Consider the following 14,964-nt stretch of genomic DNA (forward strand, 5'->3'; position numbering starts at 1 on the left):
AATGCTGTATTTACCCTCAATCAATATCATATCTTGCTTCAGAACATGTGTGACTGATATTGGTTACCCAGGTCCATGTACTATGTACAAAGGTGTCAAATACATGGAAACACCAAACAGAAACTATAAACCTTCAAGAAAAATGGAGCATAATAAAAAGTGATTTATTTTATTTTAGTTGATTACCCTGACAGTTGATTATTGTAAAGACATTGCCCCAACTACTGATGGAATTGTGGATGATAGATCAATATGTGAGGTTACTATGTCAACGCCTGGTGAAAACATGTTCCTGAATGTGAATGCTCCATTACAGTTAGGTGGCAGACAGTCACAACCAAACCTACCAGCAGGAATTACTAATAACAAGTTCAATGGATGTGTTAGAAATTTACGACACAACAACGAAGTGAGTTTACTATATTTAGCCCTGTTTCTTTTGTATTTTATTCCCCTCTCCAAAAGGAGGAGTTTACTAGTTCACCTCTATCTGTAACTAATTTACATGTTACAAGTGTTTCCTGGCAGACTCTAATATTTAGCACCAACCTTAAAGTTTTTATTAGGTTCTTCCAAAATATTTTAACAACATATCAGTTACTATTGGAATTAAAATCTGTGACAAAATTGATCAAAACCTTGTTAACACTGTCACTTTGTTCTTTGACTATTTACAAATGGCAAACTTCTAAAAAAACAATATTTATAATGCTGGAACCCCGTCTTGATAAAAACATGATCCCCCCAAAAAATGAAGACTTCATGCCAAATATATTTTAGGAAGGAAACCCTCAACACATAAATATTTATTTTTTGCCTTACCCATGTATTTGCCCATTTTCATACTTTCATATTGTTTACAATAGATACTATATGTTAGCAGAATAGCCCTCATAAACAATAAGAAATATTTTTTTTTCTAGTTATATGACCTGTATACTGGTTCTGGTACCTACCCAGGAAGTTTTGATGGTTGTCCAAAGGAAGATGATGCCTGTCAAAAGAACAGTGTAAACCTACCCAAGAAATGTGGTGATAACGGGGACTGTCAGATCACTAATTTGGCTACTAGTGCAACTATCTGTATATGTCATAGTGGATGGAGAGGGGATACATGTGATATTCGTAAGTACTTTTCTACCTCTTGAAGATTAATTTTCACAGAACAATTTCACACATATCAAAATTGTGCACCTGCTATATAGAATTCTTTGAGGAATTTTCTCCAATTTTTCCAGTAAAATTTCGAAAAATCATATTAGATTGTGTAATTGATAATTCCTCCTACACTTTTCAATTTACATCATAGAAACTTCACAGAAAAGCTTGCACACCTATGAGGTTATGCATCTCCCTCTATGGAGTTGTTTCCCATTTTCCACATTTCCACTATTTGTGTTGGTGATCCATTTTGTAGGGTAAAAGATTCTCACAAATTACAGATAGTTCAGAATGTGAAGGGAAAGGTTAAATTGCCCTCCATTTTTTTTATTTTTTTGTTAACATGAAATATATTTCACTTGTAACAACTTGAAAGACAGTTTATTTCATAACAAAAAGGGCTATTTAATATATTTATTACATAAACATTTGTATTAACAGAAACCTCTATAAAAGATTTAGTCAGAACTCAAAGCTATATGGACTGGACCTTACAGTTAACTTTCCAGAATTTGTTATCTCAATGGGATACAGATGTCCATGTGATGTACAGAACAAGGGACACTGACGGAGTTATCTTCCATGTCTCTTCCACATCCACCAATGAATTTGTTAGGCTTGAGGTATGATCAATTATGTCTGTTCTAAATATTTGTATACCTATAGAACACACACACACCCGCTCATGTCTTGCTTTTTATCATGTTCATGGATTGTTGTATGGTTCAGCGAATAAACTTATTGTTATTTTGATAAAAATGGTGTATTGAACTCCTTCTTAATTATGTTCGAAAAAGGTATACCAGCCTATTACAAATGTATACTTCGTTGAACATTAGAATTCGTGGTTATGTTTACCGAAGAAATCCATGAAAAATTGGTATATTACAGTTCGCCAGAAGGCTGATTTTTTAGTCCCAAGAATGATAAAGAATCCACAGTAAGCAAAAATAACCCCCTTATTTCGCATAATTCAATTTTTTTTTCAGATATTTAATACATAGATAAAAGACTAGCTCACTTAACCCCAAATTTATATACTTACTAATATGATCATACATGCATGCGAATTTCATAAACTCAGAACAAAATTTCATAAATTGAATTATGATGACTGTTAATTTATCCACGCAAATGATCTTGGGTAATATAAATCAAATTTAATACTGTTTATTGAGTAATTTTCATGACAGGTTTTTCATGGTTTGGCCATTAGAAAGGGCTGTTAAATCTGTTTTGTTTTCATTATTGGTGTTTCATGGGCTTGTTCAATGCATTAAATGCCTTCTGCATACATGGCAATACACCTTATTGCTATTTGTCCGCCATTACTGGCCAATATAGTTTTTCCTGTAAAATTTTGGCGTCAAAAGAGAATTTCTGATGCAACAATGGAAAATGATTGTTTTATGACATCAATGATTCAAGTGTCACAAAATCTCTGGTCAAGTGTCACAGATAAGGTCTATTGTTTGCCAGTGTTATATAATTTTGGTGACAAAACTTATCCTTGATACATTCAAATCACAACAATTGTCTGACTTTTGATTTTTGTTTATTATTTCAGATTGTAGGCAATCATCTGCAGGTGTTATATAATTTGGGCGATGGGAATCATGTAGTAAGTCTCGACAGAGTAATGGCAAGTGATGGACAATGGCACAAAGTTATTATAAAAAGGCGAGGAAAATTCTTGGCTCTGGCCATGGATAATGGAGAAGGGCCTCGATACTCAGAAACACAAGGGCCAGATTATGGACATCATTTGATGCCTATAAAAAATGACCAAATTTATGCTGGAGCAGCCTTAACTTATACCCACAACACGATCACCATTTCTAATGAAAAAGATCTTAACAGTAGTAAGTAGTTGCTATCAACAGAATGGTTTTATTTAGATTTAAATAAAATTTAAATACAGGGTTTATAAGTTCCCTATGAAAGGTTTTTACAGTGAACTATACTTTTTTGGGGGATGAAAAGTGGTGTGCATTATACTCAAATTAAGAAATAATTCATGGAAGCCATAGATTTGTTGGACATTTACACATGGCCTGGGCCGTGATATTCGAATTTTATCCAGAGCGTTAGCGAGGGATAAAATTAACGAATATCACGGCCCAGGCCATGTGTAAATGTCCAACAAATCTATGGCTTCCATGAATTATTTCGATTCTAATAGGACAAATACAGTTATTTGAAAACTGAAGCGAAGGTAAGATTGCTGTGTGTATGGCTGTTCTATTTTGCCCCCTGTAAGGTAAAAGCTACAAATTTCAAATAAATCTAAGTCTCACATGAATTATTTCTTAAATAAGCACTAGAAAAAAATGTGTTCAATTCTCATAATTCTTAACCCAAACATTTATTTTTCGTTGGCTACTATTTACTGTCTAATCCAGAGTTGACATGTCGTAACTAAGGAGTGAGCCGCCATGTTGACTTGCTTAAATCCACAAATGTGCAAATAATGCAATGGAATAGAAAATGAATCAACACATACCTCAAAACTCCATTTTAATGCAATATTATACAAATTTAGGGCGTATACGTAACGGAAAACCATCAGCTTGAGAGTTTTCATTCGTATGACGTCATGTTATGACATGATGTTAATGCGCGAAGATTATTCATGAAATTTCGTGGAATTTTATTTTACTTTGATTTTATACATTTTTTAAGCTCTTGTGAATTAATTCTTTTTGTTATGCATTATAATAGGAATAACGGTTCTGTAGTTTCTTTTTCAATTTCAATTTGAACTTAAAGCAATCGACATAGTGTTTGCACATAGGTTACGATACATGTGGATTTACGTGGGAGGTAAATAGTAACAGCCACCAATATGCACATCTCTGAGTCTGCGCTAAGTATAGATATATCGAGAATTTTATCACGGTGTTTACAAAGCGAAAGAAGCACGTCATATTAGAATCCGTATTTATACATGGCCAAATACAGTAACTCCTTAAGTATATTATAAAAACAATTTCTAAATTTATCCTCAATGGAATAATATCTGCCAAGTAACTTTCATCACAGTGCTTTTTGTAATAAACATAATTTTCATTTTGATTTTTATATACCACTGATATAAAGCAAACATCGATCAATCAATCCGTCATTTTCATGTTGCAAGCAAAAAATACAATCCACTTCATAGCTTTATGTTTCCATATTTCAGTTCATTCCTGATTTTTTGGGAATCATACGAACAAATTGACTTGCTTAACAAAATTCATTTTTTTCTCATAAAAAAGTTTGGTTTGAAAAGGCTATTCCATTGAAATGAATGTGGGTTGACAAGAAATAACTTCTAAAAATCCCCTTAAAAGCATTATACTTCTGCAAGCTATTTTGCATACATGGACACACAACCATAAATGACCCATGACCCATCTCCAAAAATAAAACCACATTCTTCCCTCCCACATGCATTTTAATGGAATAGTCCTGGGACATACCTGTTGATTATGCAAGGTTTAGTTTATGCAGGTTTCTTTTAACTTCTGATTATTTTTTACAGCTTGTTTGAATGATATTAGATTGGCCAATAGCTGGTTTCCAATGACAGCAGGTGAAAGTCAACAAAATGTAAACATTAAACTGGTGAATGAGAAAGAAGTTACTGATAACTGTGTACGGAAGGACTGTGAGAATTCTCCATGCCGACCACCATTTGTCTGTCGTCCATTGTGGGAGAAGTATGAATGTGTGTAAGTAACCGTTAACAAAAACTTGAGACAAAGATTGATATAGTAGTTGATTTGTTAGGTAAAGGATGGCAACATTAAGCCTTTCAAAATGAATATAAGCCATGTAGCTAATTATTTTTGCTGGATTGACATGAATTGGTATCTGTGACATATATTTTATGCTAGATTGACTCAAATTTGTATTCACTTTTTGGTGGGTGGTAATTTTCCTGGATTGAGGAAAAAATTTATTTTTGTGGATTTTTTATTGCATTGTTTTTTCAATGTCAACATAAAAGCTTATTGAAAATTAGTACTTTGTTAAACATTTGAAATTTGCTAATTTCCACGTAATCCACAAAATTTGGTACCCAAGGACTAATAAAGAATCCAAGGTAGGACCACTGTGCATGATGTAAAGGTTTTAATCATACTTTTGTCTTTGTAGTTGTGCTCTTCACTACATTAAACAAGGCAGTACCTGTGTGCCCTATGACTACTGTGGAATCAACACACCCTGTCATCCTGATGCTGAATGTGTCAACGATCCTACTAATGAATATGGATATGTTTGTAACTGTCATTCTGGATGGGAGGGAAGGACTTGTTACAAACTGGCGATAGTAGATACAGATTCTGCTGGCGTTGGGGCGTGGATAGTGGCACCAATTTTAGTTATTCTGTTGATTTGTAAGTATATACATGGAGAGGATAATTTAACATTTGATGTCTTTTTTATGAGGCTCTAAGCAATCTGTGAGATATCAGGATGATTCACTCAGAGGATTTAAAGTAAAAAAAAAGATGAAAAAAGTTCATTTTAGAACCTTGTGTATTTCTGTTTATCAGTTTTCATGCATGCAGGTTCAGGATTCTGAAAGGAAATGTTTAAACAGAAAACATACATTTTTTACACAATATGAAGTCCAGCATCAGTTGACAAGTGTAATTCCAGAAAAGCACTTCAGAAGCACAAAAAATATATATGGATGTTATTTTTATTTACTATAGCACTTGCATTTTTAGCTCACCTGACCCGAAGGGTCAAGTGAGCTTTTCTCATCACTTGGCGTCCGTCGGTGTCGTCGTCGTCGTTAGCTTTTTACAAAAATCTTCTCCTCTGAAACCACTGGGCCAAATTTAACCAAACTTGGCCACAATCATCATTAGGGTATCTAGTTTAAAAAATGTGTCCGATGACCCCGCCAACCAACCAAGATGGCCGCTATGGCTAAAAATAGAACATAGGGGTAAAATGTAGATTTTGGCTTATATCTCTGAAACCAAAGCATTTAGAGGAAATCTGACATAGGGTAAAACTGATTATCAGGTCAAGATCTATCTGCCCTGAAATTTTCAGACAAATCTGACAACCTGTTGTTGGGTTGCTGCCCCTGAATTGGTAATTTTAAGGAAATTTTGCAGTTTTTGGTTATTATCTTGAATATTATTATAGATAGAGATAAACTGTAAACAGCAATAATGTTCAGCAAAGTAAGATCTACAAATAAGTTGTCAAGACCAAAATTGTCAGTCGACCCCTTTAGGAGTTATTGCCCTTAATAATCAATTTTTAACAATTTTTCGTAAATTTTTGTAATCTTTTACAAAAATCTTCTTCTCTGAAACTACTGATACAAATTTAACCATACTTGGCCATAATCATTATTAGGGTATCTAGTTTAAAAAAATTAGTCCGATGACCCCGCCAACCAACCAAGATGGCCCCCATGGCTAAAAATAGAACATAGTGGTAAAATGCAGTTTTTGGTTTATATCTCTGAAACTATAGCATTTAGAGCAAATCTGACAAGGTGGCAAAAATGTTCATCAGATTTAGATTTATCTGCCCTGAAATTTTCAGACAAATTCCGACAACCCGTTGTTGGGCTGCTGACCCTGAGTTAGTAATTTTACAAAAATTTTGCAGTTTTTTGTTATTATCTTAGATACCATTATAATATCTAATATCTAATACTATTAATTATGATTTTAACCTTATTTTACATGATTTCCAAAGCATCAGTAAATACAGGTGAGCGACACAGGCTCTTGAGAGCCTCTAGTTTGGTTGATACCACTGCCGGTTGGACTGTTATTCCATGAAGGTATCATCATCTCAGTAGTCTGTGATTCTATCAGAGTTGACCATAGATGAATTTGGCTATTCTTTGAAGGCCCTATTTGGTCATATAGCTTCTTACATTAGTTTATAGAATTCTTCCTTTAATCTAATCAGATTTAAAAATTGCTTTAGTTAAGCAAGTAAAAGAATCATCCATGTTAGGACTTTTTCTGGTTTCTATCATGTTTTGAAACACTTTATTTCTATTTTTTATTATTATTTGTAATTATTTTTCATTATAACAGTGATCATTGCTGCCCTTCTTTGGTGGAAGTGTAGGAACACCGATGAAGGACTGATTGAGGATGACGAAAAGGAAGATTACGAAGTGAGGGAAAATGTGATGGATTATGATGAGGAAGGAGCAGGTAATTTTAAATGACTGTTTTATTAAACTAATTCTGTCAGAAGAAAAATTGTTCAAAACAAATTTTTGAAAAAGCCTTTTTGAATCTAAAAATATAGTTAAAAAAAATGTTGCTGAAATTGACCTCATGACATTTTTTTATCATACTTTTCCAGGTGAAGACGATTATGATGGCCATATACAAGGAATTGGCAGGTTGCCAGATCATTCTCATTTTGATAAGCCTGTTAATGTAAATCATCTAGGCAAAAGTGGTAAGTACATGTAAAAGTACATGTAAAAGTACATTTAAATAAAATCCATGATTAATCAAACCTGCCTTAACAGGCATAACTGTCTGTATGATAATACCCCATATGAGTAAAAATCTGTTCTTCATAGATATTACAAAAAACTATGACTCTGAGAGAAAAACCTTATCTTTTAGTAAAATACTGTTAAATTTATTCATCACTTTAATATTGTGATAAAAACCTTTAGCTTAAATACCTGCAACAGTTTGAAACATCAAAACTGAACGAATAACCTATACGTTTTGTAGATTATACACATTGTTATGCAATGCTATGAAAAGTAAAGACAAATTTCTAATCAAGCATTATATTATGATATTTATCAGGAAATACTGAATTTTTAAATTAAAATTGCATGTTAATGTCAATTAGCCTTTAGGTAAATTGTTAGAGTAATTGAAAAGAAATAAGGGCACCTTCTACAAAATCAAAGGTTACAAACATGGAAAAATGTAAACAAACATTGAGAAATCAAGTTTTTCTCTGATTTCTTTCTTGCAGTACTCTTATAATTCACATCCCTGCCTGGCAATTTTAATTTTGGAGTAGTTTATAATAGTTATTTGGATTTGCTTTTATTCTTTTCAGCCCCACCACAACAAGGAGGACCAGGTATTGGTGATTTTATCGGGGACAGACTGGATGATGCTGACGATGATTCAGGTGCCCCACCATATGATACAATGAAAGGATTTGATTACGAGGGAGGCGGTAGTGATGCTGGTTCCCTGAGTTCTCTGAATACCTCCACGTCAGGAGGTGACCAAGACTATGACTATCTAAATGAATGGGGGCCTAAGTTTGCCAAGCTAGCTGACATGTACAATAAATATGAAGATTCAGATTAGATTTAAAAAGTGCAAAGAATGAATGTGCCAAGCTTGCTAGAGTAGAACTCATGCATATGAATATTCATGCAATGTGCACATGATCAAATCAGTGGCAGCTGCATCAAGGATTATGCAAATTAGATGCAAATATACATTCAGTGTGGAGAAAATCAAATGACTGAAAAGTCTTTACATGACATATTTTGTGATATATATATTTTGGGGAAAGTAAACATGAAATTTAAATATATTGTAATTAGTTTCAATTTTAATATGACTTTAGTAGAATTTCCAAGAGCTAATGTTCAACCGTATAAATATGTTTGAAATGTTATTTTTTTTTACTAAATTAAATAAAAAAAAGGTTATTAATTAATTTCATTATATATTGTGTGTAGTTTTATAAGTTTTAAATCTAATTGGGTTACATGTGACTCCAAATAATTAACAAGTGCTCCATAACTAAATGTCTCTTGTTGCTCATTATTCCATAATGAAACTAACATTCCAAAGACATCGTCTCTTGAAATTTTATTTTAGAGCCATTGATATTTTTAACAAATCACATGCATGTAATATATTAGAGCTTAAAGTATTTATTAAAAAAAATGAAAAATCACCATGTTATCATACGATCAAGGAGGTTATAATGTTAATCCATACACATTTCTTTTTTTTCACGTTTTTTTCAGGTATTTTCAGTATGAAATGAATCTCATATTTTTTAACCATTTTTGTATGAATGATTTTTTTAAAGTATGAAATGTATCAAATACATATTGTTGTTGGTACTGTTGGTCCAGTGAAATCTCTTTTTTATACAAGTATTAAAAAAAATCTTTATTTTAATTTTCCTTTTTTTGAAAGGAAATTATATTCCAATGTTTTTATATAATGTCATAAGAATATAAAGATAAAATTAGGCATGTACTTTCTTTTGATTAAATTTATACATATTATTAGCTTGAATAAAAGAAAGATTTCACTGGTATTTTCATTCTACCAATCATTCCATTATTCATTTGTTGTAGATACTAATTTTAGTTGCTATGAGACAATTTGTAAATAATTCATTTAAATGTAAACATATCATATAATACTTTATTACCAGTATTTTTGGTGGAGATGGTGTGTAGAATAAAAGAATTAGATCCCATTTGATATATGGTACTAAATAGATTTTTTACCAGGATTGATATATATGTACATGGTAATGTCTCTGACATTATTGGAAATCCAATTTTAAAGAATATCCTTTAAAAATATTCTTACATAATTTGGATAATTATTAATGCTGTACTAATTATTATTAAAAGGAGATAATACCAATCAAGAAATGTAATTTATATATTATTGAAGTGATAAAGGTTGTATTTATACTTGTCATTTTATAGTCCTTATTGACTAATAGATAATGTTTTGTTAATTCAACATTCAGAATCTAATGCATTCTGGGTATAATTTTCAAAAACGTACACCAAAATGTTGATTGTCTAACAAGGTCCTTAACCATGGAAATTCGACCAATGACGTGACACTATATTCATTTGGTGTACAAACAATTAAATTATCCATAGTCCTTTAGACTCTGAAACATAAATATTCATTCTCAAAATAAACAGAATGTGTAAGACAACTTTTTAACAAAAATTTTGTTTACCATGGATTTCTGGTGTATATCACATGTTCTTGTAATTCCTGTATAAAAAATTTCTTTTTCATTGAGAGGCGCATCGAGCATTTTCTTGAATACTGTAAATTCAGAAATTTTTGTGTACATTTATTATTGCCATGGTTGAACGATGGATAAAAATGAGAGATTTATTATTGGGAATTCAGGAAATGCTGCGTACAAATAATTCTATCAAAATATAAATGCATTTGTTTTTCTTTATTTGCAAAACCCATCTGTTCACAAAGATAAAAACATCACAACAATTTTTGAATTTACAGTACCTGATTGACTGAAGTAAATACATCAAAAATGGAAATTATTGTCACTTTAATTATTGTGATTGAAATACTTGAATAGAAAAAATAGATTTTTTATATCATATACTGTACATCATTAATTCATTATACATTATATATTAAAACCATTGGTGCAGATTTTATTTAGATGTTTATGTCTTTTGTATTGTGATTGTAAATATACTGAACCAATTTGTCATGACCTTATTACATGTATATATATTGTTGGATGTTCCTGTCTGGAGAAATTATTTTAGAACTGCTACCCTTCTCTGCTCAGAGTCATCTCCCAATAAAAAGTAGTATAGTTTTATTTTGGGCTGATAATCTTTGTTTAAGAAAAGATTTCAAAATTTGAAAATATCGAGCTGCTTTTTACATTTCTACCCTTATAATAACGAAGTTTTGTAATACCAGAAAGTGGATAGTATATACATGTAACTTTTGCATGGAAATAAAAAACGCAAGAAGTTATGAGCTCTTGAGTTTTGTTACTTCTGTAATAATTACTTAAAATAATGTTGCTACAAATTATTTCTCATATGACATGGTGTATCCACTAATATTACAATGTTAGCACTCCTAAAGTGCTTTTTGTTTTTGTCAATCTGCTTATGCTTGCAGTTTTATGTAAATTATGCACAATCACTATCAGCATTTTTAACTTTATTGCTATTAAGTTTATTAGAAGTAAATTTCTAGATAATTTTGTGATAATTAATTTTATTTGCAATTGATGATAAGCTAACTTTTGATATGTCAGATAACTTTATATTAAACAAACAGGTTCACTGTAAAGCCTAGATTTTTTTATTTAAAAAAAAAATCCTGTAATTCATAGTAAATGGATCAAAATTTGATAAACAGGAATTTACAATTATTGTTTTGATTATACTTAGAAAAAATTAAGCAAAACATATTTTTCAAGACTATAATGGCAAATATATGTATTTTTTAGCACAGGTCATGAACATATATAATTTATTTTTTGACAGAAATCCATTTATATTCATTCCCATGGTAACTGTTAATCAAAGGTTGTGATTATTGTTTTTTTTTTTACTTAAGTCAATTTATACACTTCATTATTTAGAATTACATAAATTATGTTCTGTTTATAAACATGATTGGTCTAGAGAAATTAAATTTTTCTAATATTTTCTTATTGATCTTCTTTAAACCAGTATAATAACATAAATGGCAGCAATTTTTCTGCACCAGATGCACATTTTGATAATTAATGTTTCTTCAGTGATGCTAGAGGCCAAAATATTTGAAAATCCAAACCTTATTAAAAAGAGGAGGAGCTATAAACCAAAATAGACAAAATAGTATAGCCAAAGCCGGGCAAGGAATCAGAGCTTTGCACGAGGGAGATATATTCCTTAATTTAAAATAATTTCCAAAGTTTTGTAACAGCAATTATTAATAACCGTATTTTCATGCCAGTACTGAAGTATTGGCTACTGGGCTGGTGATACCATTAGGGACTATCAGTCCACTAGCAGAGGCATCGACCCAGTGGTAGTAACAACATAAATGGCACCTATAAAATACATTATGCAATATTTAGCAGGGTTTTAAATCATGTAATATATAAATAATGAGATGTGGTATGATTGCCAATGAGATAACTATCCACCAGAGACCAAATGGATTTAAACAACTATATGTCACTGTACTGTCCTCAGCAATGAGCAAAAACCTCTATGTTAAAATCTGTGAATAAAAGGAGAAATGAGGTATACATTAATCAGACAGCAATCCAACAAAAAAAAATCTTAATACATCCAGAGGTCAACATACATGTAGTCTTTAAAACAAGGCCAGTGCCTTTAATATTTCTACATGATGCAGTGAATATTTAACTACTGTGGATTCATTTATTTTCACAGATATCAATTTTCGTAGATTGAGGAAATATTGTATATTCATTTATATTTGAATTCATGGTTTTGCCAAAGTATCCATACAATCCTATATAGAAAATATATACTTTGTTGAACAAGTCCTTGTGGGTACACATAAAAGGTATCCTTTATTAGGAATGATGTTGAAAATTTAATTTCACCTTCTGGATAATCTAGAAAGTTCTTAATGTGTTTACAAAAATTCAAGAAAACTCCATAATAGATAATGATTGCACAACATACAAATCCATTAGACACCATGCATGTCCAAGAGACGTAAACTATTTGTATACCCCCTGCAAACAAAGTTTTGGGGTACATAGGAATCTATTTGTCTGTCTGTCTGTCTGTCTGTCTGAAGCTTCCTGTCAGGTGCATAACTTTTGATCCATTGAACTTGGGAAACTTGGTCAAACTTGGTATGCAGAAACATCATGGACTTGGGCTGTGTTGTATATCCAAGTCAGTTCACTCTGACCTTGACTTTGACCCTTATGATAGTAAAACCTTGTCCAATTTGTGTCGGACTCATAACTTTTGTACAGTAAAACTTATGTTAACAAAACTTGGTATGCAGTTGCATTATTGGCTGGGGGTTTATCATATACCAAAGTCAAGTCACTTTGACTTTGACCCCTATGATAGTAAAACCTTGTCCAATTTGTGTCCTCAACTATATAGATAAGGTTGCTGTAAGTGGTGTTAAACACCAACAAATCAGAAAACAAAGAATTTAGGTTGGATTGTTTGCTAGGAGAACAATAAAATCAAAATATGCTGTATGACACTGTAATGACCTTTGATCTTGAAATTATCAGCAATGAAACCCTTTCAAATGAATGGACAAATAAACTGTTATCACAGAGATATGTTTCGCCTTTTTGTAATTTTGATAATGCAAATGTTGAAATTAAAATAGCAATACTTTAACATGTAAATTATGCAAATATTCAAAGTCGATGAACCATGACTGAAGGTACATGGCTGAACAATCTCCATGGAAATGAGATGTGTCAATGTTAATACGACTGCATACCAAATACCATTGACTTATCATAAGCATTAACTTGTAAACTATGTAAAAGTTTCAAAGTCAATGAACCATGATGAGGGGGTGGGGCTTTATAATCTCCATGGAAATAATACTTGCAAATGCCAATAAATTTGCATACCAAATATCATTGACTTAACATTAGCAGTTCATCTTAAACTGATCTAATCACAAACTAATACATATAAACTAAGCAAATGTTTCAAAGTCAATAGACCATGACTGAGGGGACGGGGCCAAATATTCTCCATGGAAATGAGATGTGTTAATGCTTATACAACTGAATACCAATTAACATTGGCCTACCACTAATGGTTCCCCTTGAACTGACCTAATCACCAACTAATACATGTAAACTAAGCAAAATTTTCATATTTAATTCAGAGATTGACATATTGTATGTTGACCTCCAGATGTCTTTTGGTTGTTTATGTCACTGGGTTGCTGTCTATTTAGGATATACCACATATCTTCTTTTATTCATGTTCAACAATATTCTACCTGCCTAAATCTAGAAACATTTTTAATTTCTTCTTAATGTAATCTTTGTTGAGTCCCAAATTGTGTAGAATCAAAATTTGAATTGACAGAAAAGTGCTTCATTACAGGAAAAGAAAGCATTTGAACTCTGATGGATAGTTGTCCTATTGGCAATCATACCACATCTCCTTATTGATATATTGCCAAACAAGCACAAAATCTAAAACTTTAAGTTAAGTTGCAAAACTGATGAGCAGAGTAGAGTGGAAACACATTAAAACTGACTTCACTCACTTTGTTCAGTTGGTAAGCACTTAATTCTCACAATGATATATGATTGATTCATAGTTACAAGATTGTCTCCCCTGGGTTTTTGGTGGAGTTGGTGTTGCTAAATCTTTAGTTTTCTAAGTAGTATTTTGTGGATTTTTTGTCTTTTCTTCACTTTTAACTGGGTTTTTAAAAGTAAAAAAATGGAGATCAAGTTCGATAAGACTATTTTCATTTTTACTCTTCATGAGTTATGATCCTTGATATATTGGAAAATGCCGTTTTATATCGTTTCCATTCAATAATTTATGAACCCTTCTACCAATGGTTTATAATTATAATATGTTGTTACTGATGACAAAATGGAGGTCAAGTTCAATATTGACAATTTTCAGTTTTATCATCTGTTCAGGAGTTATGGTCGACGATCTATTGAAAAAATGGCACTTTGATGTCTATGCATTTACTTATGAACCACTGGACCAATGCTTTTAAAATTTTAATATGTTGTTACTGATGAAATAAAAGGAAGTCAAATTCGATATTTTTATAATTTTTTACTTTTGCTTACAAGATTACGTAGTTGATATATTGGAAATTTGCACTAAATGTTTCTGTTCAATTACATATGAACCGTTTAGCCAATGCTCATAAAATTTTAATATGCTGTTACTGATGACAAAATTGTAGTCAAGTTTGATAATGACGATTTTCATATTTGCTGTTCAGGAGTTATGGTCCTTGATAGATTGGATAATAGGTATAGAATGTTGCAGGTCAAGAAAGCCTGAAAGTAGCTTTCAAAATACAG

The 14,964-nt window shown here is 31.6% G+C and overlaps 1 protein-coding gene across 1 annotated transcript in view; it reads left to right on the forward strand.

Annotated features, from left to right (window-relative positions):
* LOC127711680 (neural-cadherin-like) overlaps nucleotides 1-11,600 on the forward strand; it is a 51,699-nt gene extending 40,099 nt beyond the window's left edge. The window contains exons 26-34 of the mRNA XM_052217790.1: nucleotides 179-409; nucleotides 924-1,125; nucleotides 1,603-1,784; nucleotides 2,729-3,023; nucleotides 4,688-4,877; nucleotides 5,305-5,546; nucleotides 7,227-7,349; nucleotides 7,504-7,602; nucleotides 8,230-11,600. Coding sequence (XP_052073750.1) covers nucleotides 179-409; nucleotides 924-1,125; nucleotides 1,603-1,784; nucleotides 2,729-3,023; nucleotides 4,688-4,877; nucleotides 5,305-5,546; nucleotides 7,227-7,349; nucleotides 7,504-7,602; nucleotides 8,230-8,489 — 1,824 coding nt within the window. The 3' untranslated portion in view covers nucleotides 8,490-11,600. The remainder of the gene's footprint in view (nucleotides 1-178; nucleotides 410-923; nucleotides 1,126-1,602; nucleotides 1,785-2,728; nucleotides 3,024-4,687; nucleotides 4,878-5,304; nucleotides 5,547-7,226; nucleotides 7,350-7,503; nucleotides 7,603-8,229) is intronic.
* Nucleotides 11,601-14,964: the final 3,364 nt, after the last annotated feature.

This window comes from Mytilus californianus, unplaced genomic scaffold (assembly GCF_021869535.1).
Source record: "Mytilus californianus isolate M0D057914Y unplaced genomic scaffold, xbMytCali1.0.p SCAF_8, whole genome shotgun sequence".
In the NCBI taxonomy this organism is placed as follows: domain Eukaryota; kingdom Metazoa; phylum Mollusca; class Bivalvia; order Mytilida; family Mytilidae; genus Mytilus; species Mytilus californianus.